The sequence below is a fragment of the Natrix helvetica genome (assembly GCF_964273705.1).
Source record: "Natrix helvetica genome assembly, chromosome: 6".
NCBI classification, from domain to species: domain Eukaryota; kingdom Metazoa; phylum Chordata; class Lepidosauria; order Squamata; family Natricidae; genus Natrix; species Natrix helvetica.
The window spans coordinates 5,597,533-5,625,520 of NC_138553.1; the positions used below are offsets into that span (position 1 = coordinate 5,597,533).

The 27,988-nt window shown below is 45.7% G+C and overlaps 1 protein-coding gene across 1 annotated transcript in view; it reads left to right on the forward strand.

The window, feature by feature from the left end:
• The first annotated feature begins 486 nt into the window (after positions 1-486).
• ITIH2 (inter-alpha-trypsin inhibitor heavy chain 2) overlaps positions 487-27,988 on the forward strand; it is a 31,242-nt gene continuing 3,740 nt past the window's right edge. Inside the window, exons 1-16 of the mRNA XM_081958695.1 lie at positions 487-789; positions 3,629-3,703; positions 9,511-9,546; positions 9,916-10,088; positions 11,721-11,825; positions 12,447-12,609; positions 13,499-13,606; positions 15,693-15,821; positions 17,101-17,217; positions 19,222-19,390; positions 20,153-20,278; positions 21,800-21,981; positions 23,852-24,037; positions 25,402-25,541; positions 26,810-26,982; positions 27,589-27,819. Coding sequence (XP_081814821.1) covers positions 697-789; positions 3,629-3,703; positions 9,511-9,546; positions 9,916-10,088; positions 11,721-11,825; positions 12,447-12,609; positions 13,499-13,606; positions 15,693-15,821; positions 17,101-17,217; positions 19,222-19,390; positions 20,153-20,278; positions 21,800-21,981; positions 23,852-24,037; positions 25,402-25,541; positions 26,810-26,982; positions 27,589-27,819 — 2,206 coding nt within the window. The 5' untranslated portion in view covers positions 487-696. The remainder of the gene's footprint in view (positions 790-3,628; positions 3,704-9,510; positions 9,547-9,915; positions 10,089-11,720; positions 11,826-12,446; positions 12,610-13,498; positions 13,607-15,692; positions 15,822-17,100; positions 17,218-19,221; positions 19,391-20,152; positions 20,279-21,799; positions 21,982-23,851; positions 24,038-25,401; positions 25,542-26,809; positions 26,983-27,588; positions 27,820-27,988) is intronic.

Sequence of the window (27,988 nt, forward strand, 5' to 3'; positions counted from 1 at the left end):
AGATGATTAGAGGTCTGGAGGATAAACACATGACGAACGATGGCAGGAATGGGGTAGGTCTGTAGCGTAAGAAAAACTAGGGGTGACCTGATACCAGTGTTCCAATATTTGAGGGGTTGCCACAAAGAACAGGGGGTCCACCTACTCTCCAACACATCTGAAGAAGCGACGGATGGAAACTAATCAAGGAGAGAAGCAACCTAGAAGTAAGGAGAAATTTCCTGGCAGAACAATTAACCAGTGGAACAGCTTGCCTCCAGAAGTGGTGAATGCTCCAACACTGGAGGTTTTAAAGAAGAGATTGGACAACCATTGATCTGAAATGGGATTGGGTCTCCTGCTTGAGCAGGGGGTTGGACTAGAAGACCTCCAAGATCCCCTTCCAACTCTGTTATTTTGTTATTCTGAAGCCATTATCAAGAGACTTGGGCCTTTGCACAGCCCCTGACCCGTGGCCTCACCTGCATTGCTGGGCAAATATTTGCGTTTGCCCAAACAAGGTTCGACTTGCTAAAGAGCCTGCAAAACACTACACAACCAAGAGGATTTGTGGTTTGCCTTTTTTCCCACAAGAGCACCCTCACAGTTCTTTGAACTTGGATCTATCCCGGGAAAAAGCCCATCCTCGGTTCTGTATGTTGTTGGACTGGACGTATTAAATTTTCCCTGTTCTCCGGAAGGTGAAGGAGGAAGAAAATGAAGCTTCTTATTGCTTGTTTTGTGGTGCTGCAGTTGCTGATTGTGACGGAAATCGAGAGTTTTGACTTTGTTGTGGAAGAAGACACAGAGGTAAGAGTTTTCAATCCTGGGCAATCAACCTTGCGTGTCTACAGCGAGTTGAAGTTAATATAATTGGCTAAATGAAGACATGGTGGCGCAGGGGCTAAGATGCTGAGCTTGTCGATCAGAAAGGTCGGCAATTCAGCGGTTCGAATCCCTAGCGCCGCATAACGGAGTGAGCTCCTGTTACTTGTCCCAGCTTCTGCCAACCTAGCAGTTTGAAAGGACGTAAAAAATTCAAGTAGAAAAATAGGAACCACCTTTGGTGGGAAGATAACAGCGCTCCTTGCACCTTCGGCGTTGAGTCACACCGGCCACATGACCACGGAGACGTCTTTGGACAGCACAGGCTCTTTGGCTTTGAAACAGAGTTGACTAGCACGTATGTGCAAGGGGAACCTTTACCTTAAACGAAGATTGAACTGTCTTTGTTATTCCTCGTCCTGCATGCTCTTGTAGAAACGATCTCCATATAACTTTCAATGCTAATATTGATTAATGGAAAAATTCAGGTGCGAGAAGAGATCCTTGCCTTCTAAAAGGAAGCCCTACAATGTTGAAGGGGCTTGTACCAACGCAATACAGGCAGTGCTCAACTTACAAGCACAATCGAACCCAAAGTTTCTGTTCCCACATAGTTGTTAAGCGAGTTTTGCCCGATTTTGCGACCTTTCTTGCCACAGTTGTTAAGTGAATCCCTGCAGTTGTTAAGTGAGTCACCCAGTTGTTAAGTGAATCTGACTTCCCTGTTGACTTGGCTTGCCAGAAGCCAGCTGGGCTGGTCACAACTGGCGATTAGATGACAGCCGGACATTGCAACACTTGTAAAATGTGTGTTGCTTGCCAAGTGTCCAAATTTTGATCCCATGACAGTGGGGAATGCTGTGAATAGAATAGAATAGAATAGAATAGAATAGAATAGAATAGAATAGCTTTATTGGCCAACAGACAAGGAATCTGTCTTTGGTGCATATGCTCCCAGTGTGCATAGTTGTAAATGTGAGGACCAGTCATAAATCTCTCTCTCTTTCTGGTGAAATTGTAACTTCCAATGGTCATTAAGTGAGCTGTTCTTAGTTGAGGATTGCATGTATTCTCTACAAGATTTCTAAATATGCCATGGTTTTATTTAACAGGTGAATCAAGTCACTATCCCATTGGAAATATTTTGTGGAATACAATATATTGTAGGCTTTTTCTAGATACGCCAAGCGTACAGTAATCAGCTGACTAAATAGGACAAATGTTGTAAGATGGGGATTGTTGCTGTGGATTTCTGCTATGGTAAAACTGTCGGACTAGAGGATCTCCAAGCTCCCTTCTAGCTCTTATATTCTGTTATTCTGGAAACATGCTAAACCACACACATATACACAAAACTCCATTCGAGTGAGGTTAACACTAACCATGTGGTTTACTGCAGAGTTATGAAGATGAATTCTTGAGTCCATCATTTGTAGCTCCATAACTGTATAGTTTGACCCAGCAACCAAACAGGACAGGCACAGACTTCAACGGATAGTTAGGACTGCAGAGAAACCTATTGCAAGCAGCCTGCCATCCATTCAGGATCTGTATACTGCATAATCAGAAGGAGGGCTGAGAAAATATCTGCAGATCCTCCCATATCATGGACATAAAGTGTTTCAACTCCTCCCGTTGGGAAGCTGCTACAGAATATTGCATACCAAAACAACTAGACACAGGGACTTGTTTCCCTCATGCCATCACTCTGTTGAACATCTAATTTTCACATCACTGTCTTGTGTCTAATGATATTTACTCATATAGTAGTGCTATATTACTATTAGCCTTCTCACCTTTGCTGTTACCTACTCCTATTGATAAATTGTTATGATCATTATTACTCTGTTTTGCACATTCACCGAAAGCTTTTGCAGCAGAGACAAATTCCTTGTGTGTCTAATCACACTTGGCCAGATTAACCTATCCCATCCCATCCCTTCCCTTCCCTTCCCTTTCCTTTCTATTCCTAGTCTATTCCTAGTCTTCTATTCTACTCTACTCTACTCTACTCTACTCTACTCTACTCTACTCTACTCCATTCCATTCTTATTGCATCTTTTAAGTTTTACTTTACCTGGTTAATGTCTCCTTGAAAAATAATCTGTGTGTCCAGCTATTTGTCACTGCCAAGCTCAGTGGATGCTTTCCCATCTACCAATGATGTGAGAAAGAAAGAGAGAACTAAGTTGGAGAGCTTAATTAGTATCTTTGCTTAACACAACTTTGTGTACCCCAAAATCAGGACACCCTAACAGAGACCAGAGAGTCAAGATAGGGATCAGCAAGATCAAGATCACAAAAAATGTCAGTACCACTTTATAAGGCCTTGGTGAGACCACATTTAGAATGTTGCATCCAGTTTTGGTTGCCAGAATATAAAAAAGATGTTGAGATTCTGGAAAGAGTGCAGAGAAGAGCAATGAAGATGATTAGGGGATTGGAAGATAAAACGTACAATGAACAATTTCAGAAACTGGTTGTGTCTCATCTGCCAAAGAGAAAGTCTATAACAGAATAACAGAGTTGGAAGGGACCTTGGAGGTCTTCTAGTCCAACCCCCTGCTCAAGCAGAAGATCCTATACTATTCTGGACAAATGTCCAATCTCCTATAAACCTCCAGGGATAAGAGCAGCCAAAACCTCTGAAGGCAAGCAGTCCAAGGGCAAAATAAACAAATATTGTATGTTGTGCTCTTAAGCATACAGCGCTTAAGCATTCTGCATTGCTCCCAATAATGATGGGACATTTGTTTTCAATTTGATTTGATAATCCTGTTTGTGGTTCCCCTTTTTCTGATCTTCTCCATGGTTTTCCTTCTAGAAACTGACAGAATTGTTTGACTGGGAGACGAGGGGCTTCATCTTAAGCCCCCAGCTGCGAAGGGGCAGATTTCAGGTACCGATGAATTTACTTTATAGTTTTGCAAACAGAACAGCCACATACTTTCTCACAAATGTCAGCTTCTGCACCATTCCTATAAAATAAAAGGTGGCACATGGAATTAGACCAATGCATTGGTTGGAAGTTGTCCTAGGTCAGTGGTGGGCAACCTTTTTTTTCAACTGAGCCAAATCTCGCCAAAACCACGATTGAAATTTATTTTGAGAGCCACATTTTTAAAACCGAAAATACATAGGATGGTACACTGTTTTTAGTTTCAATAAACTCTGGCATTTGAAGCATGCAAGTCTTAAAGCTGTCAAGTTGCAAGACCCTCGCACCCCCAACCCTTTAGAAAAAAAAACCCAGGGTCTTCAAACCTGACAGCTTGAAGACTTGTGGACTCCAACTCCCAGAATTCTGAGAATTGAAGTCCACCAAGGGCATCAATCATATTAGCCCAGGGATATGCAAAATTGGCTCTTAAGAGTGGTGGACTTCAACTCCCAGAATTCTGAGAATTGAAGTCCACCAGTCTTAAAACAGCCAACTTTGTGTTAGCCCAAAGCCTGGCGCTGGGCGGGCCTTGCTCCCCCATTGGTGGAGTCCCAAGAAGCGAGGAGGGAGAAAAAGAGACGGAGGCCAAGGAGCTTCCCCCCCCCCCCGCCCCCTCCCAGCAAAAATCTAAGCGGGGAGCCGGGCGGGCTGTAGCAAATTAGCCGATCACACCGCGTGATCGGCTAATTTGTTACTGCCCGCCCGGCTCCCCGGTTAGATTTTTGCTGGGAGGGGGCGGGGGGGAAGCTCCTTAGCCTCCGTTTCTTTTTCTGCCTCCTCACTTCTCGTCCCCGCCCGACTTCAGGATCCTCCCTAATCATTGTGGATCGAAAAGAAAAAAGGGAAAGGGGCGCTTGTTTTGAAGTGCCCGAGAGGAGGGAGGGGAGCGGGCACCCGGCACACAGAAGAGCCGGATTAAAGTGTGTAAAGAGCCGCTTGTGGCTCGCGAGCCGCGGCTTGCCGACCACTGTCCTAGGTAGTCTTCCACTGGCGACCACAATTGAGCTTTCTTGCCACTTCTTGTTAAGTGATTCACTGCAGTTGTTACCTGTAAACTGGAGGGAGGGGGAGGGATTGAGAGAGGTGTGGTTACCAACCACATTCATTTTTCTTGAATCAAACTTAACTCCTGCGAACTGTATGGACACATCCATATCATTTTCCTGGTAGTCAGAAAGTCTCGAGCTGGAGTGCAGGAGGGCGAAGCCTTCATTAAAAAGCATTTCTCCCTCCTAGAGGACGAACACAACGAAGGTAGTGAAAAGAGTAGCAAGGTACAAGATATGAAGGAGGGGGAGGGGGCTGTGGCTCCTTCTGGGGACAGGGAGGAAGGAGCGATATCGAAAAGGCTCAGGTCACAAAAATAAAAGTATTTGAAATATTAGTAGTTGTTGATATTCTAGAAAGTGACCAAGGAAAAATGATTGAACACATGGTTGACACAATATAGAATAAGACTCTGGTTTTTTTTTTGCTTATCTTTTATATCCTGTTTTTAATATTGTAAAAATTGTGAGATTTGGATGGATTTCTACCATTAGCGTGGGAGCTGCCAAAATTTTCTATGTATCCCCTTACCTTTTCCCATAAATGTTCAAAAGCCAATGAAATTCTTTAAAAAAAAAAAGGAAGTCTGGAGCTCTTGATGCCCTCTGAGGTTGGTGGTTGGCTTGTAGATGTTTCACGACCCAACTACCCAAAAATAAGACCTCCCTGGATAATAAGCCCAATCGGGCTTTTGAGCACATGTGCTAAAATATAACCCTTCCCCCCCCCAAATAAGCCCTCCCCTAAAATATTTAAATGCACATGGCTGGAAGAGATAACTGAGCAAAGGATAGGGCTGAAGCTGGAATTGCTTCTCCTGGGAACCTTGGATGGGAAAATGGAGAAAAAAATTACAATACATAATATTACACATATTAACTGCAAGTAGAATCATACTAGCACAGAACTGGAAGCAAACAGATATTCCTCCAGACCCAATTATAAGAAGGAGAATCTATGAATGTGCAGAAATGGATAGACTTCCTATGGGAATGAAGGAGAGGGAAGAAACAGAGGACTATCGAATTTGGAATAGATGGTATTCCTGGCTTGAGAGTCAATGCCAAACTTAAGCCATAAAGGGTAACTATATAAATGTATAGAGAGTATCTAAATAAGGATATAACTTAGGACAGTGATGGCGAACCTTTTTTGGTCGTGTGCCAAAAGAGGGGGAGCACAGGGGGGTCGCACATGGGCCTGCCGCACCCATAATGCAATGCTCAATCCCAGGGCGCATGCGCTCATGAGCAGCGCAACACCCTCCCATTTTTGCATGCTTTTTTCGCCCTCCCCAGGCTCCAGAGGCTTTATAAAAGCCTGGGGAGGGTGAAAACAGCCTCCCCTGCCCCCCCCCCGAGGCCCTCCGGAGGCTTCAGGACTTCCGGTTTGCTCATAGAGGAGTTTTTAGTCCTCCGGAGCCTTCAGGGAAGCCTCCTGAAGGTCCCTGAAGCCTCCGGAGGACTAAAAACGGCCCTACAAGCAAACCGGAAGTCCGTTGCTGAACTTCTGGTTTGCCCGTAGGGCTGGTTTTTTGCACTCCAGAGGCTTCAGGGAAGCTCCTGAAGACTCCAGAGGGCCTCTGGAGGGGCGGGAGATGCTGTTTTCACCCTCCCCAGGCTCTTGTAAAGCCTCTGGAGCCTGGGGAGGAAGAAAAACGGCCTAAAAAAAGGCTAAAGTCAGCTGGCCAGCGTGTGCATGCCCTGACAGGTTCGCCATCCCGGACTTAGGATAATGATATAGAAATAAAAAATTTTGTCAATAGAATTGTTACGGAAAATATGGAAAAGCTGTTACAAGTGTAAATTTGTGTTTTGTCTTTTAAATGTTGAAAATTTAAGAAATACTATTAAATAAATAAATAAATAAATAAATAAATAAATAAATAAATAATAAATAATAAATAATAAATAATAAATAATAAATAATAAATAATAAATAAATAAATAAATAAATAATAAATAATAAATAAATAAATAAATAAATAAATAAATAAATGAATGAATAAATAAATAAATAAATAAATAAATAAATAAATAAATAAATAAATAATAAATGCATGTGTAACCGGTCCCCACCATTTCATGGGAGGGAGGAAACAGGCAACCCATGCCCCACATGCACCTGCCATCCGCGTGAAACGGCCTTGCAGGGGCTGCTCCCGCAAACTCTAGCTACCACGCCCTTTCTCTTAGTGGCGGCTGCAAAAAGAGCGGCAGGCCCAATGACGCTAGGGCTGGCAAGTGTGTGCCAGAAACAGAGACAGAACTTCTGGCCCTCTCTGGATCAGCTGGGCCGCGGGCCACAGACTGTGGGCCAAGGTTAAGGGGCCTCCTGCACCTCAAAAATAATAAGACCTCCCATGAGAACTTAATGGGCAATTAAGGAAATATATAAATATATATATTAATCTAAACATGTGTATTAATAGTAGAATTATATGGATTAAAGATCTGGAAAGAACATGAATAGAAATACGCTGATTGTATAAATGATCGTGATTGATATTAAAACTGTATATAAGGAGATATTGAAAAATGGAAGAATGAAGGATGGAACGTTGACATAACTATGGAAATATGAACAACAAAACACGTCTCTGAATATTATAGCGATATGAAAGTGGGGGGGAGTTAAAATAGGGAGAGAAAATGGTGAGGAAAAATAATAAATCTAGATTAATACGTTAAGATATACAAAAGGACAGAAAGATGGTTCAGAAAGGAAGGGTGATAATAAAAGACCTGTATAAATAATAGGAAACCATGGAAATGAAATGTAATATTGAGGAATAATAAGACTATGTCTATGTGTACTGAAATGTATGTTAACCATTTACCACACCATTCGCGCATTGATATGTATAAAGAATATAAAAAATACAAATTTGATTGGGGAAAAAAATAATAAGACTTCCCTGAAAATAAGGCCAAGCGCTTATTTCGGGGGTCAAAAAAAATAAGACCCTGTCTTATTTTGAGGGTAACACAGTAGATAACATCATCAATGCAAGTGTGTGTGAGATTTCCTCCCTTTTATATACAAGTAGCTTACTGTTCTGTATATACAATAGAGCCATCTATATATTGACAGATTTTATTTTCTTGGGCTCCACGGTCACTGCAGATGGTGACTGCCAACTATTTGTTAAGTGAATTATATTTTACATTTATATTTAAGGCAAACAAGATAACCAGGCACATTACTACATCATGAGGTAAATTATCAGCTAAATCTCAGAGCACACAGAAGAAAAAAGGCAGGGAAAAGGGGAAACTCCCTCTTCTCACCCGACAACCAATCATAATGTAGATTACCTCATGCAGGAGCCCGCACTCTCCAATCAATCAACTACAGAGAATCCTCGACTCACGACCACAATTGAGCCCCAAATTTCTGTCGCTAAGTGAAAAAGTGTTAAGGGAATTTTATCCCATTTTATGGCCTTTCTTGAGATCTTGGAGTCCTGCTGGACAATCACTTAAATATGAGCCAGCAGTGTGCTGCAGCTGCCAAAAAAAACCCAATGCAATCCTAGATGTAGAGATAGAATCAAGATCATGTTAAGCTTTAGTAGTAATACGATTATTATAATGCCTTGTTTATAACGCCTTGTTTATAATGCCTTGGTAAGGCCACACTTGGAATACTGCATCCAGTTTTGGTCGCCACGATGTAAAAAAGATGTGGAGACTCTAGAAAGAGTGCAGAGAAGAGCAACAAAGAGGATTAGGGGACTGGAGACTAAAACATATGAAGAACGGTTGCAGGAACTGGGTATGTCTAGTTTAATTAAAAGAAGGACCAGGGGAGACATGATAGCAGTGTACTAATATCTCAGGGGTTGCCACAAAGAAGAGAGAGTCAAGCTATTCTCCAAGGCACCTGAGGGTAGAACAAGAAGCAATGGGTGGAAACTAATCAAGGAGAGAAGCAACTTAGAACTAAGGAAACATTTCCTGGCAGTGAGAATAATTAATCAATGGAACAACTTGCCTCCAGAAGTTGTGAATGCCCCAACACTGGAAGTCTTTAAGAAGATGTTGGATAGCCATTTGTCTGAAACAGTATAAGGTTTCCTGCAGGGGGTTGGACTAGAAGCCCTCCAAGGTCCCTTCCAACTCTGTTATTCTATTCTATTCCATTCATGTTGTTACATGAGAAATTTCTTAAATGAATTTTGCCCCATTTTACGACTTTGTTAAGAGGAATCACTGCAGTTCTTAAGTAAGTAACATGGTTGTTAAGTGAATCTGGCTTCCCCATTGACTTTGCTCGTCTGAAAGTCGCAAAAGGGGATCACACATGATCCCCCAGGACACGGCAACCGTCATAAATACGAACCAGCTGTCAAGCATCCAAATGTAAATCACGTGGCTATGGGGAGGCTGCCACAGTCGTAAGGGTGAAAAATAGTCCTAAGTCACTTTTTTTTCCAATGCCGTTGTAACTTTGAGTGGTCCCTAAACGAACTGTGATAAGTCGAGGATTACCTGTACATATCTGAGAGAGAGAAAAATGGTTAACAGGGTCAACGCCAGCGAAGTTAAAGTTCAAAGCGCTCTGCTAACATGCGAGTTATTTCTGAAATATTTTGATAACCATGTTTGAACGCCGTAGGGGTTGAATTGTTTAATCCGTCGCTCAAAGGGGTCCAAATAACAAGGTTGTTCACGGCCCCATCATGGTTTGTCTAAACCAGCTTCTTTTCTTTCCAGAGAAGCACCTCCGACTCTGAAGATGAGGAAGAATTGGTGAGTTTTCATGTTGGTTTTTGTCCTCTTCTCCTTCTTCCCAGTTAACCATTAGCAGGAGATCAATCCCACCGTTTGCTTAAGGCTTCTTGTTTTTGCTGTCCAAGAGGGAAATTAGAATATTATTAACCTGGTGTCTTTTATTGTGCAATGTTGTCACGGGATGCCGAAATGACAACGGAGAAAAGCTTTCAAAGCAAGTCAAGGCAGTTATGTCACCGTGACTTGTTCTACAATCTCCCTCTGGTTGGATCTCAACTTTAATCAGGTCAACAATAAAATGGCCAGGATAGGGATGTTCCTGGGACCATATATGGAATCCCTGCTCTTCCTTTGTTGATCCTCCCTGACTTGTTTTCATCATTTCAGCTTCTCGGTGATGACAAAATCATCCTCCACAGCTACAAGATCCAGTCCACCATCACGTCCCGCATGGCCAACACGATGGTCCAGACCAAAGTGGAAAACAGAGCCAAGCGCTCGCAGAATCTGGTCTTCGATGTCCAGGTCCCCAAAGAGGCCTTTATCCACAATTTTACTATGTAAGTTGGAGGGAAACTAGTTCCGCCCATTTCATTTTTTCCTAGGCTGAATGGGTTCATCCTAGGCTAAGCGGGTTGGAAATCGGTGCTTTCCAACTTGCAAGATTGATAGGTTGACCATACAGGAAACATTACTAGATTATATGTTCTACTAGCTGAATACCCATGCTCCGCTACGAAACTATGTGATTGGGCTTGATAAATCGACACTAACAGCTTGAAAATTAATGAGTAGTTACCAGCGGCTTCTCCTCTCTCCTTCTCTTTCTCAGGCTGGCCCCAAAGAAGCTTCTCCTCTCCCCTTCTCTCCCTCAGGCTGGTCCCACAGAGTCCTCTCCCCTTCTCTCCCTCAGGCTGGCCCCACAGAAACCTCTCCTCTCCCCTTCTCTCCCTCAGGCTTGCCCCAAAGAAGCCTCTCCTCTCCTCTCCCCTTCTCTCCCTCAGGCTGGTCCCACAGAGTCCTCTCCCCTTCTCTCCCTCAGGCTTGCCCACAGAGTCTTCTCCTCTTCCCTTCTCTCCCTCAGGCTGGCCCCATAGAAACCTCTCCTATCTTATCCCCTTCTCTCCTTTGGGCTCCTCTCCAAACTCCCAGCCTGCAGGCCAGATGAGTCATGCGCTGGCCTCGCCCACGTCCAAGTGGGAGTTGGAACAGAGTTATTTTCAGGTTGGGAGGGGGAGTAGAATGCCTAACTCCTTAGCACCAGAGCGTGTTAGTAATAATATAAGAAATACTAATGATCTGATGGTCATTTCGAAAAATCCTTTCTTACCAAGCACCTAGAGGCCAAGAGGAACATAAGTGCCAAATTTCAAGTTTGTAGGCTTTACAGTTCTGGAGATTTCGTGATCACAGTGTGAGTGGTTTTCACTTTTATATATACAGAAGATATATATAGACCTCCTATTGTATGGCATTGCATTGCATTGCGTTCTGTTCTATTCTGTTCTATATTGTTCTGTTCCATTCCCATTCTGTTCTCATTCCATTCCATTCCATTCTGTTCTGTCCTATATTGTTCTGTTCGTTCCGTTCCTGTTCCTGTTTCCTTCCCTTCCCTTCCCTTCCGTTCTGTTCTATATTGTTCTGTTCCATTCCCATTCTGTTCTAATTCCATTCCATTCCATTCTGTTCTGTCCTATATTGTTCTGTTCGTTCCGTTCCTGTTCCTGTTTCCTTCCCTTCCCTTCCATTCCCTTCCGTTCTGTTCTATATTGTTCTGTTCCATTCCCATTCCGCTCCATTCCATTCCATTCTGTTCTGTTCTATATTGTTCTGTTCGTTCCGTTCCTGTTCCTGTTTCCTTCCCTTCCCTTCCATTCCCTTCCGTTCTGTTCTATATTGTTCTGTTCCATTCCCATTCCGCTCCATTCCATTCCATTCTGTTCTGTTCTATCCTATATTGTTCTGTTCCGTTCCGTTCCTGTTCCTGTTCCCTTCCGTTCCATTCCATTCCGTTCAGTTCAGTTCTGTTCTATTCTATATTGTTCTGTTCTGTTCTGTTCTGTTCCGTTCCTTCCCTTCCCTTCCATTCCATTCCTAATTCCATTCCTTGTTCTGTTCTGTTCTTATAAATGCCCATCTCACATGTGACTGGTTGTGAGTGCTGCTTCTGCTTCTTTCCTGTTCTACAGGAACATCAACGGTATCACATTTACTAGTTCAATCAAGGAAAAATCGGCCGCTCGAACGCAGTATGCCGAGGCGAGGGCCAAGGGCAAAGCTGCTGCCATCCTCAGGTAGGTAACCCTGGTTGCAGTGACCAGACTCTCCTCCGTTCCCTTTGTCCTGCCATGGGGCTCTGGAGAGGGCAGAGTCAGGAAAGCACCTCTGGCTATTTTAAAGCCTGGACAATCGGATAATCCTCGACGTATGACCACAATTGAGCCCCCCAAAACGATGTTCCTAAGTGAGACAGTTTGTTAGGTGAGTTTTGCCCAGTTTACAACTTTTCTTGCTACCGTTGTTAAGCAAATCACACTGCAGTTGTTAAATTAGGAACACGGTTGTTAAGTGAATCTGGCTTCCCCCTTGATTTTGCTGGTCACAAAACAGGATCGCGTGACCCCGGGGGGGGGGGGCACTGCCACCGTCGTAAGTACAAACCAGTTGCCAAGTGTCTGAATTTTGATGTCGTGACCATGGGGATGCTGCAACGGTCGTAAGTGTGAAGAGCGGTCATAAGTCACTTTTTTCAGTGGCGTCATAACTTCGAGTGGTTCACTAAGGAAACTGTTGCAAGTCGAGGATTATATGTATTCAGAGTATTCCCCTTTAATCTCGTCACTCAGTTGCAGCCAACGGGGGGTAGTTTGTTGTTTTTCTTTCAATAAGGGTGACCGTTTGTGTAATTAACGCAGGAGCAATGCTTTTGACATGGAGAACTTCAAAGCCGAACTCAACGTCCCAAGTGGAACCAAAGTCCAGTTTGAAATTCACTATCAAGAATCTATCCGGAGAAAATTATCCACTTATGAACATATCATCCCTCTGCACCCAGGGAGGCTGGCCAAAGATTTGGAGGTAAAAAAGAAGAAATGAGTGGAATAATGGAAGTTGGAATGTGACTTCTTTCCTTCCTTCATCCCTCCTTCCCTCCTCCTCCTCCCTTCCCTCTCCATCCTCCCTCCCTCCCTTTCCTCTCCTTCCTTCCTCTCCTCCCTCCCTCCCTTTCCTCTCCTTCCTTCCTCTCCTCCCTCTCTCCCTTTCCTCTCCTTCCTTCCTCTACTCCCTCCTCCCCCCCCTTTCCTCTTCTTTCCTCCCTCCCTTTCCTCTCCTCCCTACCTCCTCCCTTTCTTTCCTCTCCTTTTCCTCTCCTTCCTTCCTCCCTCTCCTCCTTCCTCCCTCCCTCCCTTTCCTCTCCTTCCTCCCGCCCTCCTTTCCTCTCTCTCCTCCCTCCCTCCTCCCTTTCTTTCATCTCCTTCCTCCCTCTCCTCCCTCTCTCCCTTTCCTCTCCTTACTTCCTCTCCTCCCTCCTCCCTCCCTTCCTCCCTCCCTTTCCTCTTCTTCCCTCCCTCCTCCCTTTCTTTCCTATCCTTTTCCTCTCCTTTCTCCCTTTCCTCTCCTTCCTTCCTTCCTCTCCTCCCTCCTTCCTCCCTCCCTCCCTTTCCTCTCCTCCCTTCCTTCCTCCCTTTCCTCTCCTCCTCCTCCCTTTCTTTCCTTTCCTTCCTTCCTCCCTCCCTCCATCTCCTTCCCTCCTTTCTTTCCTCCCGTTGTAAAGTCAGTTTGGCCACATGGGTGCCTTGGCTTGCAGCCATGATGACTTACAATGAAAATTACAACTTACAACGACTTCTAGGCCGAGATTTACCTTCAGTCCTGTTTTTAGAAAAATACTATCTCATAGGGATGTTGTCATTTTTTTGTTCTTCTGACGTTTTATTCTCATCTCTCTCCTATCCCACGGCCGTAGGTTAATGTCCACATCGTCGAACCACAGGGGATCAGTTTTGTCCACGTTCCTAACACCCTTAGTGAGCAGTTTACCGATGTAGCTACAGTCAACAAAGGAAAGCAAAAGGTAAAATTAATAATTCTTGGGGGGGGGAGGGGAGAAGGATTTTCAGCAATCCCTACTTATGAATCCAAGCTGGTTTGATATCCAGCGAGGGATCGAAAATATTGAGATTGTGTTTGCAAGCAATCTTGATTTTCTTTCTCCTTCCCCTTTACTCCGCAGATGCTCCTGGTTGAATTGGAGCAGAAAGACTTCATGTTAGCTTTGATTTTTAAGACTGAGTTTGGGGATTCTCAGATCATCTAGGTCAGGGGTGTCCAAACTTGGGAACTTTAAGACTTGTGGACTTCAACTCCCAGAATTCCCCAGCCAGCATAGCTGGCTGGGGAATTCTGGGAGTTGAAGTCCACAAGTCTTAAAGTTCCCAAGTTTGGACACCCCTGATCTAGGTCATGGTTGTCCCAAAGGTGTTTCTTTTTTCAAAAGGCAACTGGACTTTCTTTTGCCTTGAAGACGTTTCGCTTCTCACCCAAGAAGCTTCCTCAGTTCTAACTGAAGGGTGGAAGATGGATGTATATAGCTTTGTGGCATCAATAAGCCTCAGGAAGAGAGTGCTAACGACCATATGACTGCAAGGAATAGAAATCCGTCCGTTCTCCAGTATTCAGTCAGGACTGAAGAAGCTTCTTGGATGAGAAGTGAAACATTTTCAAGGAAAAACAATGTCCGGTTGCCCTTTGAAAAATACTGCTTTCAAACCACTGTGCCACCGGGGATCTTCCTTCCTTCCTTCCTTCCTTCCTTCCTCCCTCCCTCCCTCCCTCCCTCCCTCCTTTCCTCCCTTTTCCTTTCCTCTCCCCTTTCCTTCTCCCTTCCTTTCTTCTTTTCCTCTCCCTTTCCTTTCCTTTCCTTCCTCCCTGTTCTCTTCTTCCACCTTCCCTCCCTCCTTTTCCTTTCCTTTCCTTTCCTTTCCTTTCCTTTTCTCTCCTCTCCCCTTTGCTTTACTTCTCCCTTGCTTTCTTCTTTCCCCCTTTCCTTTCCTTTTTCCTCCCCACTTTCCTTTCCTTCCACTCTCCCTCCCCTCCCCTTTCCTTTCCTTTCCTTTCTTCCCTCCCTCCTTCCCTCCCTCCCTCGCTCCCTCCCTCCCTTCCTTAACACTTAGCAATAGCACTTAGACTTATATACCACTTCACAGTGCTTTTACAGCCCTCTCTAGCCAGTTTAAAACCTATCCCCCCCCCCCCCAACAATCTGGCTCCTCGTTTTACTGACCTTGGAAAGATGGAAAACTGAGTCAACCTTGAGCCAGTGAGAATCAAACTGGCGGCAGTGGGTGGAGTTTGCCTGCAATCCTGCAGTCTAACCACTGGGCCACCAGGGCTCAATGGGGAAAGCTGGATTTGCTTAATAGCCACACGACTCGCTTAGGAATGGCAAAGATTCGCTTAGCAACATGGCAAAAAGAGTCATAAAACCAGGTGCAACTCCTTTATCTCTTTCTTAGCATTAATTCTGCTCTGGTCTCAGTTGTATTTGTAAGTTGAGGACTATCCGTATACGTGAGGACTTTCAATTGTACTGAGCTGGAAGTACAATTGAAAGGCACAACAGACCTCTGTTGCGTAAATCAATAATGTTGGTCTCATAAATCTTATAGGTGGGACTTCTGGAGGAGGAAGGACGAGATCATTGAAAATGGTCTGCTGAATGCAGATTTCACACTCAAACGTTGCTTGAAACTCATACAGAACAGTCCCCAAACTTAGTGGCTCAGACGCTGAGCTTGTCGATCAGAAAGGTCGGCAATTCAGCGGTTCGAATCCCTAGCGCCGCATAACGGAGTGAGCTCCCCTGACTTGTCCCAGCTTCTGCCAACCTAGCAGTTCGAAAGCACATTAAGAAAATGCAAGTGGAAAAATAGGGACCACCTTTGGTGGGAAGGGAACATCGTTCTGTGCTCCTTTGGGGTTCAGTCATGCCGGCCACATGACCACGGAGGCGTCTTCGGACAGGGCTGGCTCTTTGGCTTTGAAACAGAGATGAGCATCGCCCCCTGGAGTTAGGAACGACTAGCACATACGTGCGAGGGGAACCTTTACCTTTACCTTAAATCTATGTCTCACTTTATCTGTTCTCTTTGCCCTTTAAGGCGCACGTGTCCTTCAAACCGAGCCTGGCCCAGCAGCAGAAGTGCTCCAATTGCAGCACCACAGCTGTGGAGGGAAATCTTGTGGTGACTTACGATGTCAACAGGGATGCAAAAGGTGGAGAGATGGAGGTACTTTGCTGACGGTGTTGAGGGCTTGGATTGGGAGAGGGAGGATCCAGGGAGATCTGCACCAGGGATAGGCCAAGAGATGGAAGACCGAGGGGAGAATGTGCCCATCATTGGTGTAACCTCCATTGTGTTATTTTAAGTGCTGTCCCTCTGCTACCATTCTGAGAATTTTTCTGAAGAAGTCATTCATGGGGAGGGAGGGAGGGAGGCAAGGGAAGAGGGAAGGAAGGAAAGGAAGGAAGAGAAGGAAGGAAGGAGGGAAGAAAGGAGAGAGGGAGGAAAGGAAGGAAGGAGGGAGGGAAGGAAGAAAGGAAGGAAGGAAGGGGGAGGAGGGAAGGAAGGGAGGAGGGAAGGAAGGAGGGAGGGAGGGAAGGAAGGAAGGGGAGGAAAAAAGAGGGAAAGGAAGGAAGAAGGGAGGGAAGGAAGAAAGGAAGGAAGGAAGGGGGAGGGAGGGAAGGAAGAAATGAGGGAGGGAAGGAAGGAAAGGAAGGAAGAGAAGAAAGGAGGGAGGGAGGGAAGGAAGGGGAGGAGGATGGAAGGAAGGAGGGAGGAAAGGAAGGAAGGATAGTGGGAGGAGGAAAGGAAGGAGGGAGGGAGAGAAGGAAGGAGGAAAGGAAGGTAGGGGAGGAGGGGGGAACAAAGGAAGGAGGGTGGAAAGGAAGGAAGGAGAGCGGGAGGAGGAAAGAAAGGAAGGAGGGAAGGAAGGGGAGGAGGGAAGGAAGGAGAGAGGGAGGGAAGGAAGGAAGGGGAGGGGGAAGGGAGGAAGAAAGGAGGAAAGGAAGGAAGAAGGGAGGGAAGGAAGGAAGGAAGGGGGGAGGAGGGAAGGAAGAAATGAGGGAGGGAAGGAAGGAAAGGAAGGAAGAGAAGAAAGGAAGGAGGGAGGGAGGGAAGGAAGGAAGGAAGGAAGGGGAGGAGGAGGGAGGGAAGGAGGGAGGGAGGAAAGGAAGGGAGGAGAGCGGGAGGAGGAAAGGAAGGAGGGAGGAAAGGAAGGAAGGAAGGGGAGGAGGGAAGGAAGGAGAGAGGGAGGGAAGGAAGGAAGGGGAGAGGAGGGAAGGAAGAAATGAGGGAGGGAAGGAAGGAAGGAAAGGAAGAGAAGAAAGCAAGGAGGGAGGGAAGGAAGGAGGGGGAGGGGGAGCAGAAAGGAGGGAAGGAAGGAAGGAAGGAAGGAAGGAAGGAAGGAAACGTACACAGAGACATATGCGAAAGATTCTTCTCCGCAGGAAACTCCAGGTTTTAGGGTTCTTTTAGAAATTCATTGGGAAGGGACTTTGTTTTCCAGATCTTCAATGGGTATTTTGTCCACTACTTTGCTCCGGATGATTTGGACCCTTTGCCGAAAAACATCCTGTTTGTCATCGATGTCAGCGGCTCCATGTGGGGAATAAAAATGAAACAGGTGAACGCAAAGTCCCAGGAAGGGTTGAAATCCCTGCATGTAAAAAGTCTAGATGATCCTAAGACATTAGTGCTATTCTCCAATTTTCTCTCTCTCCCCTCCCTCCCTCCTTCTCCCTCACTCCTTCACTTCCTTTCCCTCTCTCCCACTCTCTCTCCCACTCCCTTCCTCTCCTTTCCTTTCCCACTCCCTCATTCCCTCTCTCTCCCCCCTCCCTCCTTCTCCCTCACTCCTTCACTTCCTTTTCCTCTCACCCACTCACTCATTCCCACTCTCTTACTCTTTCTCCCACTCCCTCCATCTCTCTCCCCCTCCCTCCCTCACTTCCTTTCCCTCTCTCCCACTCTCTCTCCCACTCCCTTCCTCTCCCTCCCTCTCCCACTCCCTCATTCCCTCTCTCCCCCTTCTCCCTCCCTCCATCTCTCTCTTACTCTTTCTCCCACTCCCTCCCTCTCTCTCCCCCTCCCTCCCTCCATCTCTCTCTTACTCTTTCTCCCACTCCCTCCCTCTCTCTCCCCCTCCCTCCCTCCATCTCTCTCTTACTCTTTCTCCCACTCCCTCCCTCTCTCTCCCCCTCCCTCCCTCCATCTCTCTCTTACTCTTTCTCCCACTCCCTCCCTCTTCATCTCTCCCTCCACCTCCCTCAGGGGCTGGACAATGTCATTGGAGATGTCGTTCAAGTTTAGAGCCTCTTCCAGTTATACAGATAGTCCTCGACTTACGACCGCAATTGAACCCATAGTATCTGTTCCTAAGTGAGACATTTGTTAAGTGAGTTTTGCCCCATTTTACGACCTTCCTTGCCACACTTGTTAAGCGAATCACTGCAGTTAAGCTAGTGACACGGTTATTAAGTGAATCTGGATTCTCCATTGACTTGGCTGGTCAGAAGGTCGCAAAAGGGGATCACATGACCCTTGGACACTCCAACGGTCGTAAATATGAGCCAGTTGCAAGCGTCTGAATGTTGATCATGCGACCACAGGGATGCTCCAATGGCCATGTGTGAAAAATGATCATACGTCGCTTTTTTCAGTGCCGTTGTAACTTTGAATGGTCACTAAATGAACTTGTAAGTTGAGGACTTCCTATAGTAGAGAAAAAGAGGAAGGATTGATTAAACATGACTTTGAATGCTCAATATGGGTTAAACAGTAGATAAGTTATGTTGTGGTCTGCCAGTGACCAGCAGAGTTGGCAGCAGATTCGGACAGTGAGGAGGTTGGGGAGGAACATGGGCCAGTCCTGGAGTCTGGGGAAAGCTCGGACGAGGGCTCTGCGTCGGAGGCGGAGAGGGGGCCAAGGCCATCTGGTAGTTATTTGCTGCCTCCGGAGCCTCTGGAGTCCGACATCAGCAAGGCGGAGGAATAGCTGGAGGCTGTTCCCAGTGGGCGCATGCGCAGAGCTGCCAGAAGGCAAGAGCAATTAAGAAAAAAGGGTCGACTTGGGAGTAAGGCTTGGAGATGATTGTCCCCTCCCATAAGACATAAAAGAGGAGCGAACGGGAAGTGGGTTTTTGCAGGAAGCAATTAGTTCATCTGGTCGGTTCCAGCTTTGAAAAGTTCTGTTTGACTCTGTGCTAAGTTTGGCCTTGCTCTGCATTTGGCAATTAGGTCTCTGGCAGCATTCCAAGGGGGATAAGGTGGGCGTTTATCAACATTCCCCTGAAAGACCGTGGCAACTCAAGCAGACATCTGTCAGAATCTTCACAGACTGTTTAAGAAGCCTTGCGGACTTTGAATGACCCTAATTCACAGCCGTACAAATAAAAGAGGGGTTTGGGGGACTAAGATTGTTTTATGCTTTCTCAGGAAGCCTAGGCCAGAACAGGTTATAATTTTGAGGACACCTTCACCAACCCTTCCTCTCTTGCGGCGGTTTCAGACTCTGCATTTCTGCACGTGTCTTTCAGCAGGGATCATAAAAGCAGCCATATTTCCAAGGAAGGAGACTGTGGGGCCCAAAACCTTACGAACTTTTATCCGATTTTATTTGACCCTTCAGACCGTTGAAGCTATGAAGACCATCCTGGGTGATCTCCGATCCGATGATCAGTTTTCTATCCTGGATTTCAACCACAACGTCCGGTGCTGGAGAGACAGTTTGGTGCAAGCCTCCAAAATCCAGACAGAAGCAGCCAAGAAGTATGTTGAAGGAATCCACCCCAATGGAGGTGAGGAACCTCAGGGAATCGAAAGGATTTGTTTTTTTAAAAAGGGGGGGCCTCTGTTTGGAACGTTTACTTAACTTGGGGTACGCGAGGCTTCCCTGCACTAAAAAGACTTTGGTCGCTTTTGTATTAAGCCCCCCGGCTTTCCTCAAAGAATCCTGGAGAGGAGATTCAAATTTTGGAGATAAATTATTGACCCCAATTAAAATATTCCTCTTATTTGCTCAGTCTGTATAACTAGGATCATCTATTTTACTAAGCTATACTATCTCTTCCTCCTGTTGTTGTCTCCTCCTCCTCCTCCTCTTCTCCTCCTCCTCCTTTTCTCCTCCTCCTTCTCTTTTTTCTTCTCCTCCTCCTTCTTCTCCTTTTCCTCCTCCTCGTCCTTCTCCTCTCCTCCTCCTCCTCCTCCTCCTCCTCCTCCTCCTCCTCCTCCTCCTCCTCCTCCTCCTCCTCCTCCTCCTCTCCTTCTCCTTTTTCTCCTCCCCGCCCCTTCTTCTTCTTCTTCTTCTTCTTCTTCTTCTTCTTCTTCTTCTTCTTCTTCTTCTTCTTCTTCTTCTTCTTCTCCTCCTCCTCCTCCTCCTCCTCCTCCTCCTCCTCCTCCTCCTCCTCCTCCTCCTCTCCTGCTTCTCCTTTTTCTCTTCCTCCTCTTTCTCTCATCCTCTCCTTCTTCCTCTGCCTTCATTCATCAAAAATAAATAATGGACGTACAATAATATGACATTTTAAAAAAAACTTTCTTGTTCCCTTTTTAATTTTTAACAGGAACCAACATCAACGATGCCCTTCTCCGAGCCATGTTTATTTTAAATGAAGCCAACTCTTTGGGGATGCTGGATCCAAGTTCTGTCTCCATGATAATATTGGTTTCGGATGGAGACCCAACTGTTGGTAAGACCTGGACATTCAGGCTTTCATTTCCCACCCTACAAGCCAGGGGAAAAAAACACCTAGGTTTTCAAGAAATGTGTGAGAAATTGTCGTTGGAACAGCTTGTTTTTTTATTATTATTATTTTTTATTGTTTTAATTAGATAACACACACACAAAACACTCTTCAATACGTCTTCCAGCTAGCATGTCGATTGGTTACAATTAAATTCCGTGCATTACTACAATCATTCTTTATACTTCATTCAAATTGAATTGTGCATTTTAAATCAAAGAATATACCAACATTCTCCTTTAGCTACATTTGTTTGAAAGTACTTTTATCCAGAATCATTCTTTTATCCAGAATATTATCCGATGAATAAACATTTTAACACCGACAACAATCTATAAGAGCTACCACATTCTGCTTATTTATCGCCTAGGATTCCTATTTCTTTCTTCCATCCACCTATACCATTTATCCCATATCTGATAGAATTCTGATTCTTCTTTTCCCTGGATTTCTTTAGTTAGTTTGTCCATTTTGGCACAGTCCATCACCTTTCTTATTATTTCCTCTTCGCTTGGAGTTAGCTTGTTTTTCCATTTCTGGGCATAGGCAATCCTTGCCGCTGTTATTATATGCAATATTAAGTACTGGGTTTCTTTTTTGTATTTTGTAGGCAGTAATCCTAATAAGAAGATTTCCGGTTTCCATTCTATTTTAACTCCCGTTATTGCCTCCAGCCACTTTTTGATCTTTTTCCAGCTTGTTTTATTCATCCTCTTTTGCTCCTGAATTTGTCTCGGCAACGTTAAGACTTGTGGACTTCAACTTTCTGAGCCGGCATTGCTGTTGGTAATCTCTGACCCTCCAAAATAATTCTGGAAGGCGCTTTGGGTTACATGAGACTCCAATCTTTTGGGATAGTTCAGGGGTCAGGCTCTGGAGCTGCATATGGCTCTTTCATCCCTCTGCTGCAGCTCCCTGTTGCCGGTCGGCTCCACAATTGAAAGGTTTAGGGTTAGGGCTTTTGGTTAGGACTGGTAGAGGAAAAAGAACGCTATGCTAGGAGGAAACTATGGTGGGGAAACAGGGCTTCCGGTTGGCAGGGGGAAAAGGATGCCATGCTAGGAGGAGACTCTATGGTGGTAGTGGTGGTGGTGAACTGTACTTCCGGTTGGCAGAGGAAAAAGGACGCCACGCTAGGAAGAGACTCTATCATGGGGGAACCGGACTTCCGGTCATTTCCCAGAATTGAGCTGGGGGCTTTCGGTTAGGACAGGGGTGTCCAAACTTCGGAACTTTAAGACTTGTGGACTTCAACTCCCAGAATTCCCCAGCCAGCATGGTGATTAAGTTACTGCCTAGAAACCAGGCAACAGGGAATTCTAGTCCTTAAGCGTGAAAGCATTGCGGGCTGGGGAATTCTGGGAGTTGAAGTCCACAAGCCTTAACGTAGCCAAGATTGGACACCCCTGTGTCAAGAGGCCAATCCTGGAAGGAGGTCCTCATTTTGGTCTTTCCTCTTCCTATCAGGAGAACTAAAGCTGCCAACGATTCAGAAAAACGTGCAAAAGCATAACCGGGATGATATCTCTTTGTTCTGTCTCGGAATCGGCTTCGATGTGGACTATGATTTTCTGAAGAGGTTGGCGATGGAAAACAACGGTGCCGCACAACGCATCTTTGGCAACCAGGAGACCTCTTCCCAAATGAAGGTGACTTTTCCACCTGCAGAGTAAAGGAAGGGAGAAGGGAAGGAGAAATCCGTACCCAACTGCTTCTTCTGACTTTGGACAGGCTTTGTCCAACCATAAACATAAACCAGGCTGTTTCTTGGTTGAGTGGTGCGGCGGCCTAGAGGTAGAGCTCTCACCTCACAATTAAGAGTTCGATCCTAGGTAGAGGCAGATCAGTGGTGGCTTGCAGGCGGTACGCCCCGGTACAGCTGTACCGGAGCCTGCCTGGAGGACCAGATACTGTTTCGGTACAGTGCTCCGGAGGGCCCGCCCGCCCGAGCTCCTTACTGGTCTTTTAAGTCTTCAGGGCTTCCGCTCACATGCACAGCGCATACAGAGCCTGCGCAATGCTCTGCTGAGCAGCTGGAGCATTATGGAGGCTCGGGGAAGCAGTAAGACACATGTGCATGCTGCGCACATCCATGTGGACGACGCCGGGCCCGTTCCAACTGTACCAGTTGGAACGGGATCCGGAGCCCACCACTGAGGCAGATATTTCCCTCTATGGGCATGCTGAGACTATATCTGCGAAATATAACTCCGCACTGGCTCCGGCCATTAAACACTCTGCTAGCTCCATTTAGTTGCCAGACTCCACCCTGCTTGGGATTATGGGGTCATTAAAAGATGATGATGATGATGATGATGATGTTTCTCAGTTCAAAATACCATTTATCTTTAGGCCTTGGCGGCTTTCTCCAATTACAGATCTGAACCATAATCTAGATCCGTGACGGCAAACCTATGGCATACGTGCCACAGGTGGCACGCGGAGCCATATCTGCCGGCACGCGAGTCGTCAGCTCCAGCGCGAATGTGTGCACTGGCCAGTTGATTTTCGGTCTTCCGGAGGGCCGGGGGAAGTCGTTTCCGCCCTCCCCAGGCTTCAGGAAAGCCTCTGGAGCCCGGGGAGGCCGAAAAACAGGCCCAGTGGACCTAGTTCGTTTCTGAACTTGAGCCCATTTTTTCCCCCTTCTCAGGCTTTGGAGGCTTTTCTGGAGCCTGGGGAGGGCAAAAACAGCCTCCCCCTGACAACAAAAAGGTTAGCCATCGCTGATCTAGGTTATCAATTTAGCATCAGTTCAAATGGTGGCTTGCTTCCCTATTTTGGCTTAAGCCAGGGGTGTCCAAACTTGGGAACTTTAAGACTTGTGGACTTCAACTCCCAGAATTCCCCACAAGTCTTAAAGTTCCCAAGTTTGGACACCCCTGGCTTAACCCATTTAAGTTGGCTGAGCCAACTTAGAATAACTTTATTGTCACTTGGAATGTACACTAATCAGCATACATTAAAATGAAATTTCGTTGCCTACAGCTCTCCAAGGGTCTCCACCTCCAATATACACTACATAACCATGACAAATAAATAAATGAATGCAAAATTCAGATGTATACATGTATATGGTAGCAACATAATCTGAAAAGGTGATGATGGAAGGGATCTAGAGAATCACCTAGGATTTCAGGGATTTTTGATACAGAAGGCCTTTTTATTAACTTCCGACCAAAATTATTTCTGTCTGAGGACATCCTCCCTCTGCATCAAGACATACACAATATTAATGGTGTCTCCTCGCGATTGGCCCAAAGACACCCAGTCTGCTTTCATGCTTAAGGTGGAACTAGAACTCACCGTCTCCTGGTTTCTAGATCATACTTTAACCACTACTCCAAACTTCCTCTACTTTTTTCACTCTCTTTTTATTGCGACTGGATTATGATCCTTAGGAAATGGGATATACCTGTGCTCTTCATACCTTTGTGCTCAACAAGGAATGTATATCCCACATCAGGCACAAGAGTCTTTCAAAAGTAAACAGCTGACACCTTTATTTTCCTGAATTTGCAGAAATTCTACAACCAGGTTTCTACCCCGCTTCTCAAAAAACTAGACTTCAACTATCCGGAAGGTTTGGTGTCTGACGTAACCCAGAGCACTTTCCAACATTATTTTGGAGGGTCAGAGATTGTGGTGTCGGGAAAAGTTGACACTGAAAATGTGCAGCATTTGCAGAGTGTGGTAACAGCCACAGCGGTAAGTCCACACTGAAGGTAACCGCAAATGATGAGTTGTGAAATGGTGGGAATTTTCTCAAGCTTTTATGAAGAAATTGTGAGTCTTCCGGAGATTGTATATATTAGAATATGAAGAATGGTGGCAGGATTTGGGTTTGGCTAATCTAGAGAAAAGAAGGACTAGGGGAGACATGATAGCAGTGCGCAGTATCTTAAGGGTTGCCCCAAAGAAGAGGGAGTCAAGCTATTCTCCAAAGCACCCGATGGCAGGAGAAGAAGCAATGGAGGGAAACTAATCAAGGAGAGAAGCAACCTAGAACTAGAGAACAATTAATCAGCGGAACAACTGGCCTCCAGAAGTTGTGAATTAAGAAGAGATTGGATAACCATTTATCTGAAATGGCATAGGGTTTCCTGCCTATTGTAAGCAGGGGGTTGGACTAGAAGACCTCCAAGGTCCCTTCTATTCTATTCTATTCTATTCTATTCTATTCTATTCAACGGATGGAAACTAATCAAGGAAAGAAGCAACCTGGAATGGGGGAGACCTTTCCTGACAGTGAGAACAATTAACCAGTGGAACAGTTTGCCACCAGAAGTTGTGGGTGCTTCATCCCTGGAGGTTTTTAAGAAGAGACTGGACAGTCACTTGTCTGAAATGTCGCAGGGTCTCCTGTTCAAGCAGGGGGATGGACTAGAAGACCTCCAAGGTCCCTTCCAGCTCTATTCTGATTGATTGATTGATTGCATGTCCTTCTCCTGATATTTTTCCTCTAGCTAGAGAGAACCCATCTAGGGGACAGAAAAAAAGTTTATCTTGGCTAATCCTGAAATGTTAAGCAAGGTTATAACTTAGATAAGAGATTCCTAGGAAAGTACACTTCAGGTTGTCCTCGACTCGTAACCATTTGTTTGGTGACCGTTCAAAGATACAATTCGACTGAAGAACTGACTTATGACCATTTTTCACACTTATGACTACTGCAGAATCCCCATGGTCACGTGGTCAAAATTCAACCGCTTGGCCACTGGCATGTATCTAGGACTGTTGCAGTGTCCCGGGGTCATGCGATCCCCTTTTACGACCTTCTGACCAACGAAGTTGATGGGGAAGGCAGACTCACTTAACAGCTGTGAGATTGACTTCACAACTGCAGGGATTCACTTAACAACTGTGGCAGGAAAGGCCGTAAAATGGGTCAAAACTCACTTAACAAACGTCTCGCCGAACAACGGAAATGTCTGGGCTCGGTTGCGATTCGTAAGTCGAGGACTTACCTGTGACCGTTTTAGCGGGCTGTGAGAAGGCCAAAATATTGTAGTTGGCTTTGCTAGCCGACACGCGGCTTATTTCTCTGTTTTGTTTTGTTTTTTGTCAATCAGTCCAACGCGCAGTTAATCTTGGAGACTCTGGCAGATGTGGAGGGATTGGATGAGTTCCTTGACAAGGATGAGCACGCGGATCCCAAATTCACGGAAAAGTTGTGGGCCTACCTGACTGTCAACCAACTCATGGCTGAAAGGTAAGAAGGGGTAGACTGGGCTGGTTGGAAGGAACCTGGGAGAACATGTCTTTGGAGATTCTCAGTCACTCAGGTCATAGTTGTCCCAAAGGTACTTTTTTCCAAGAGGCAACTGGGGTTTCTGGTTTTCCTTTGAAGACGTTTCGATTCTCATCCAAGAAGCTTCTTCGGCTCTGACTGGATGGTGGGGAATGGAAGGCTTTATACTCCTTGCAGACTGCTGGTCATTTGCATCCTTTTAGCGAGTCGTTGAGGCCACTTGGAGATTTATCTGTGTCCTCAGGTGCAAAGGATTGTGTAACCTTGGAGCGGTTGAAAGGACTGTGTTGTAGATTGGAGATTGCTGATGTCATATCCCTCCCCTCTGTTGAGAGAGGGATGTTCAAATTAGGTCAAAATTCTCCAGGTGACCTTAACGACTCACCCCCATCCAATCAGAGCTGAAGAAGCTTCTTGAATGAGAAGTGAAATGTCTTCGAAGAAAAAACAGAAAGTCCAGTTGCCTCTTGAAAAAAAAAAACCTTTGACTATAATTGTTTAAACGTCCTTCATCATAAAATATACCAAGATTTAATCCATAACCACGTACTGGCATTATATTCAAATGAAAACGGAGGTATGATGATGGTAACATGTATAAATATCTGAGTTAAAATACTTGAGTTAACATGGATTATGTTTGTTGACTGTGGAAGAGATGCACGAAATTCTTTTTGTAACCAGCTGATACACTTTCTACAGTAGGTAAAGAAGGATGTGTTGTGTTTGTTTTGAAAATTAAAAGTAAAATAAAAAATTATTAAAAAAGAAAAAAAAAGCACCTTTGGGACTGGAAGAACATGGTTATTCTTAACCACTTTACACACTATCCTGATCCAGTTCACAAGATCAAGCAAATGCACATGGTCCAAAGCCTGGCTAGTATTAAACTTGGTTGATTTTTACATGATTTACTACCGTTGGTTGTATACACTTATCTCATCCCATAATTTACACTTCAATGCATCAACCTAGTTCAGAGGTGTCAAACTCGATTTCATTGCGGGATGCATCAGGGTTATACTTGACCTCAGGGATGGCCGTGGCAAGGATGGGTGTGGCCAGCTTGACATCACTTGTGTGTTTGTGGGGGGGGGGAGGGTGCCTGTGGTGGCTCACCAAATCTTACGAGCTTTTGAGCCAGGGTTGTTCAGTGAATCACCGGAGCTGTTGAGTGAGTCCGGCAGTCGTTAAGTGGTCCTTTGCCTTTGTTTTTGAACGTCGCCCAGAAACGTGGCTCCTTCTGCTGCCGTGAAAAGAAACATCACCAAGGCCATCTTGCAGATGTCGTTGGATCATCACATCGTGACCCCTTACACAGCGATGCTTATTGAGAGCCCCGACGGGGATGAGCTGATGCTGGCCGACTCCCCTCAGGACCGCAAGAGGGCCTGTTGTCCAGGTGAACTTCTACCTCTCCCAGGGGTGGGTCTTGCCTGCTGCTACTGCCAGTTCGCTCAGGGACGCGCTGTGTGCGAGCCAGCGGTGTGCTCTGGATCCCGTCGCAACCGGTACGCTGCGACAGGGCCGGGAGTCCCCCGTGTGCGACGCACCAGCTGTGCAGCAGAGTGTAGCACAGGAGCCATACACTGCATGCATGTGTGAAAATGGCCCAGTTGGGTCAAATACAGGTAAGGAGGGCAGGCAGGCGGGCCCTCCCAAGCAACGGAACCGAACGGTACTTGGTGCTCCCAGCAGGCACCGGTACGCCCGTACCAGGACGTACCGGCTGTAACCTACCACTGGTGCGCGTCCTGAATGTATGCTATGCATGTATGCACCATACTAAAAAAATGCTTCTGCACATGCGCAAAAGCAAAAAACAAGATGGCCGAGGGAACTGGTTCGGGGATGTGGCAGGACGAGTTACTACCTACTCGGCCGAACTGGTCCAAACTGGTCAGAATCCACCTCTGACCTGTCCCCGTCCAGAAGTGAGATGAATGGAAGCAATTGGAATTCATTATAATTCATGTCTTTTCTTCCCCCCTCCCCCGCCTCGAAACAGGTGCTCTAACCATTGGACAGCCCAAGCCCGAGAAGCCCATCCCTGCTTGGCCTCGGCAGGGATCCAAAGACCTGCAATCGGCACTTATGGGTCCAACTGCATCAGATGTACCTACAGGTAAAAGGCGCGCCATCCATCTTCTCATCCTGCTCATGGGTAGAGTTTTTTCTTCATGTGTCCTCACCCTGGGGAGAGACCCACTGACTGAATTGACCCAATCTATGAATCTTCGTCAGACTTAACTCTCCAAATTGGCTTTCGTGGCTTTGCAGGAAGCGTGGATCAATCAAGGAGAGAAGCTATCTAGATCCGAGAAGGGATTTCCTAACAGAACAATTGTGGGAAGGGTTTGTTCTGCTTTGTTTAGCCTGTTGTTCTTGAGCACTGAACATTGGTGAAT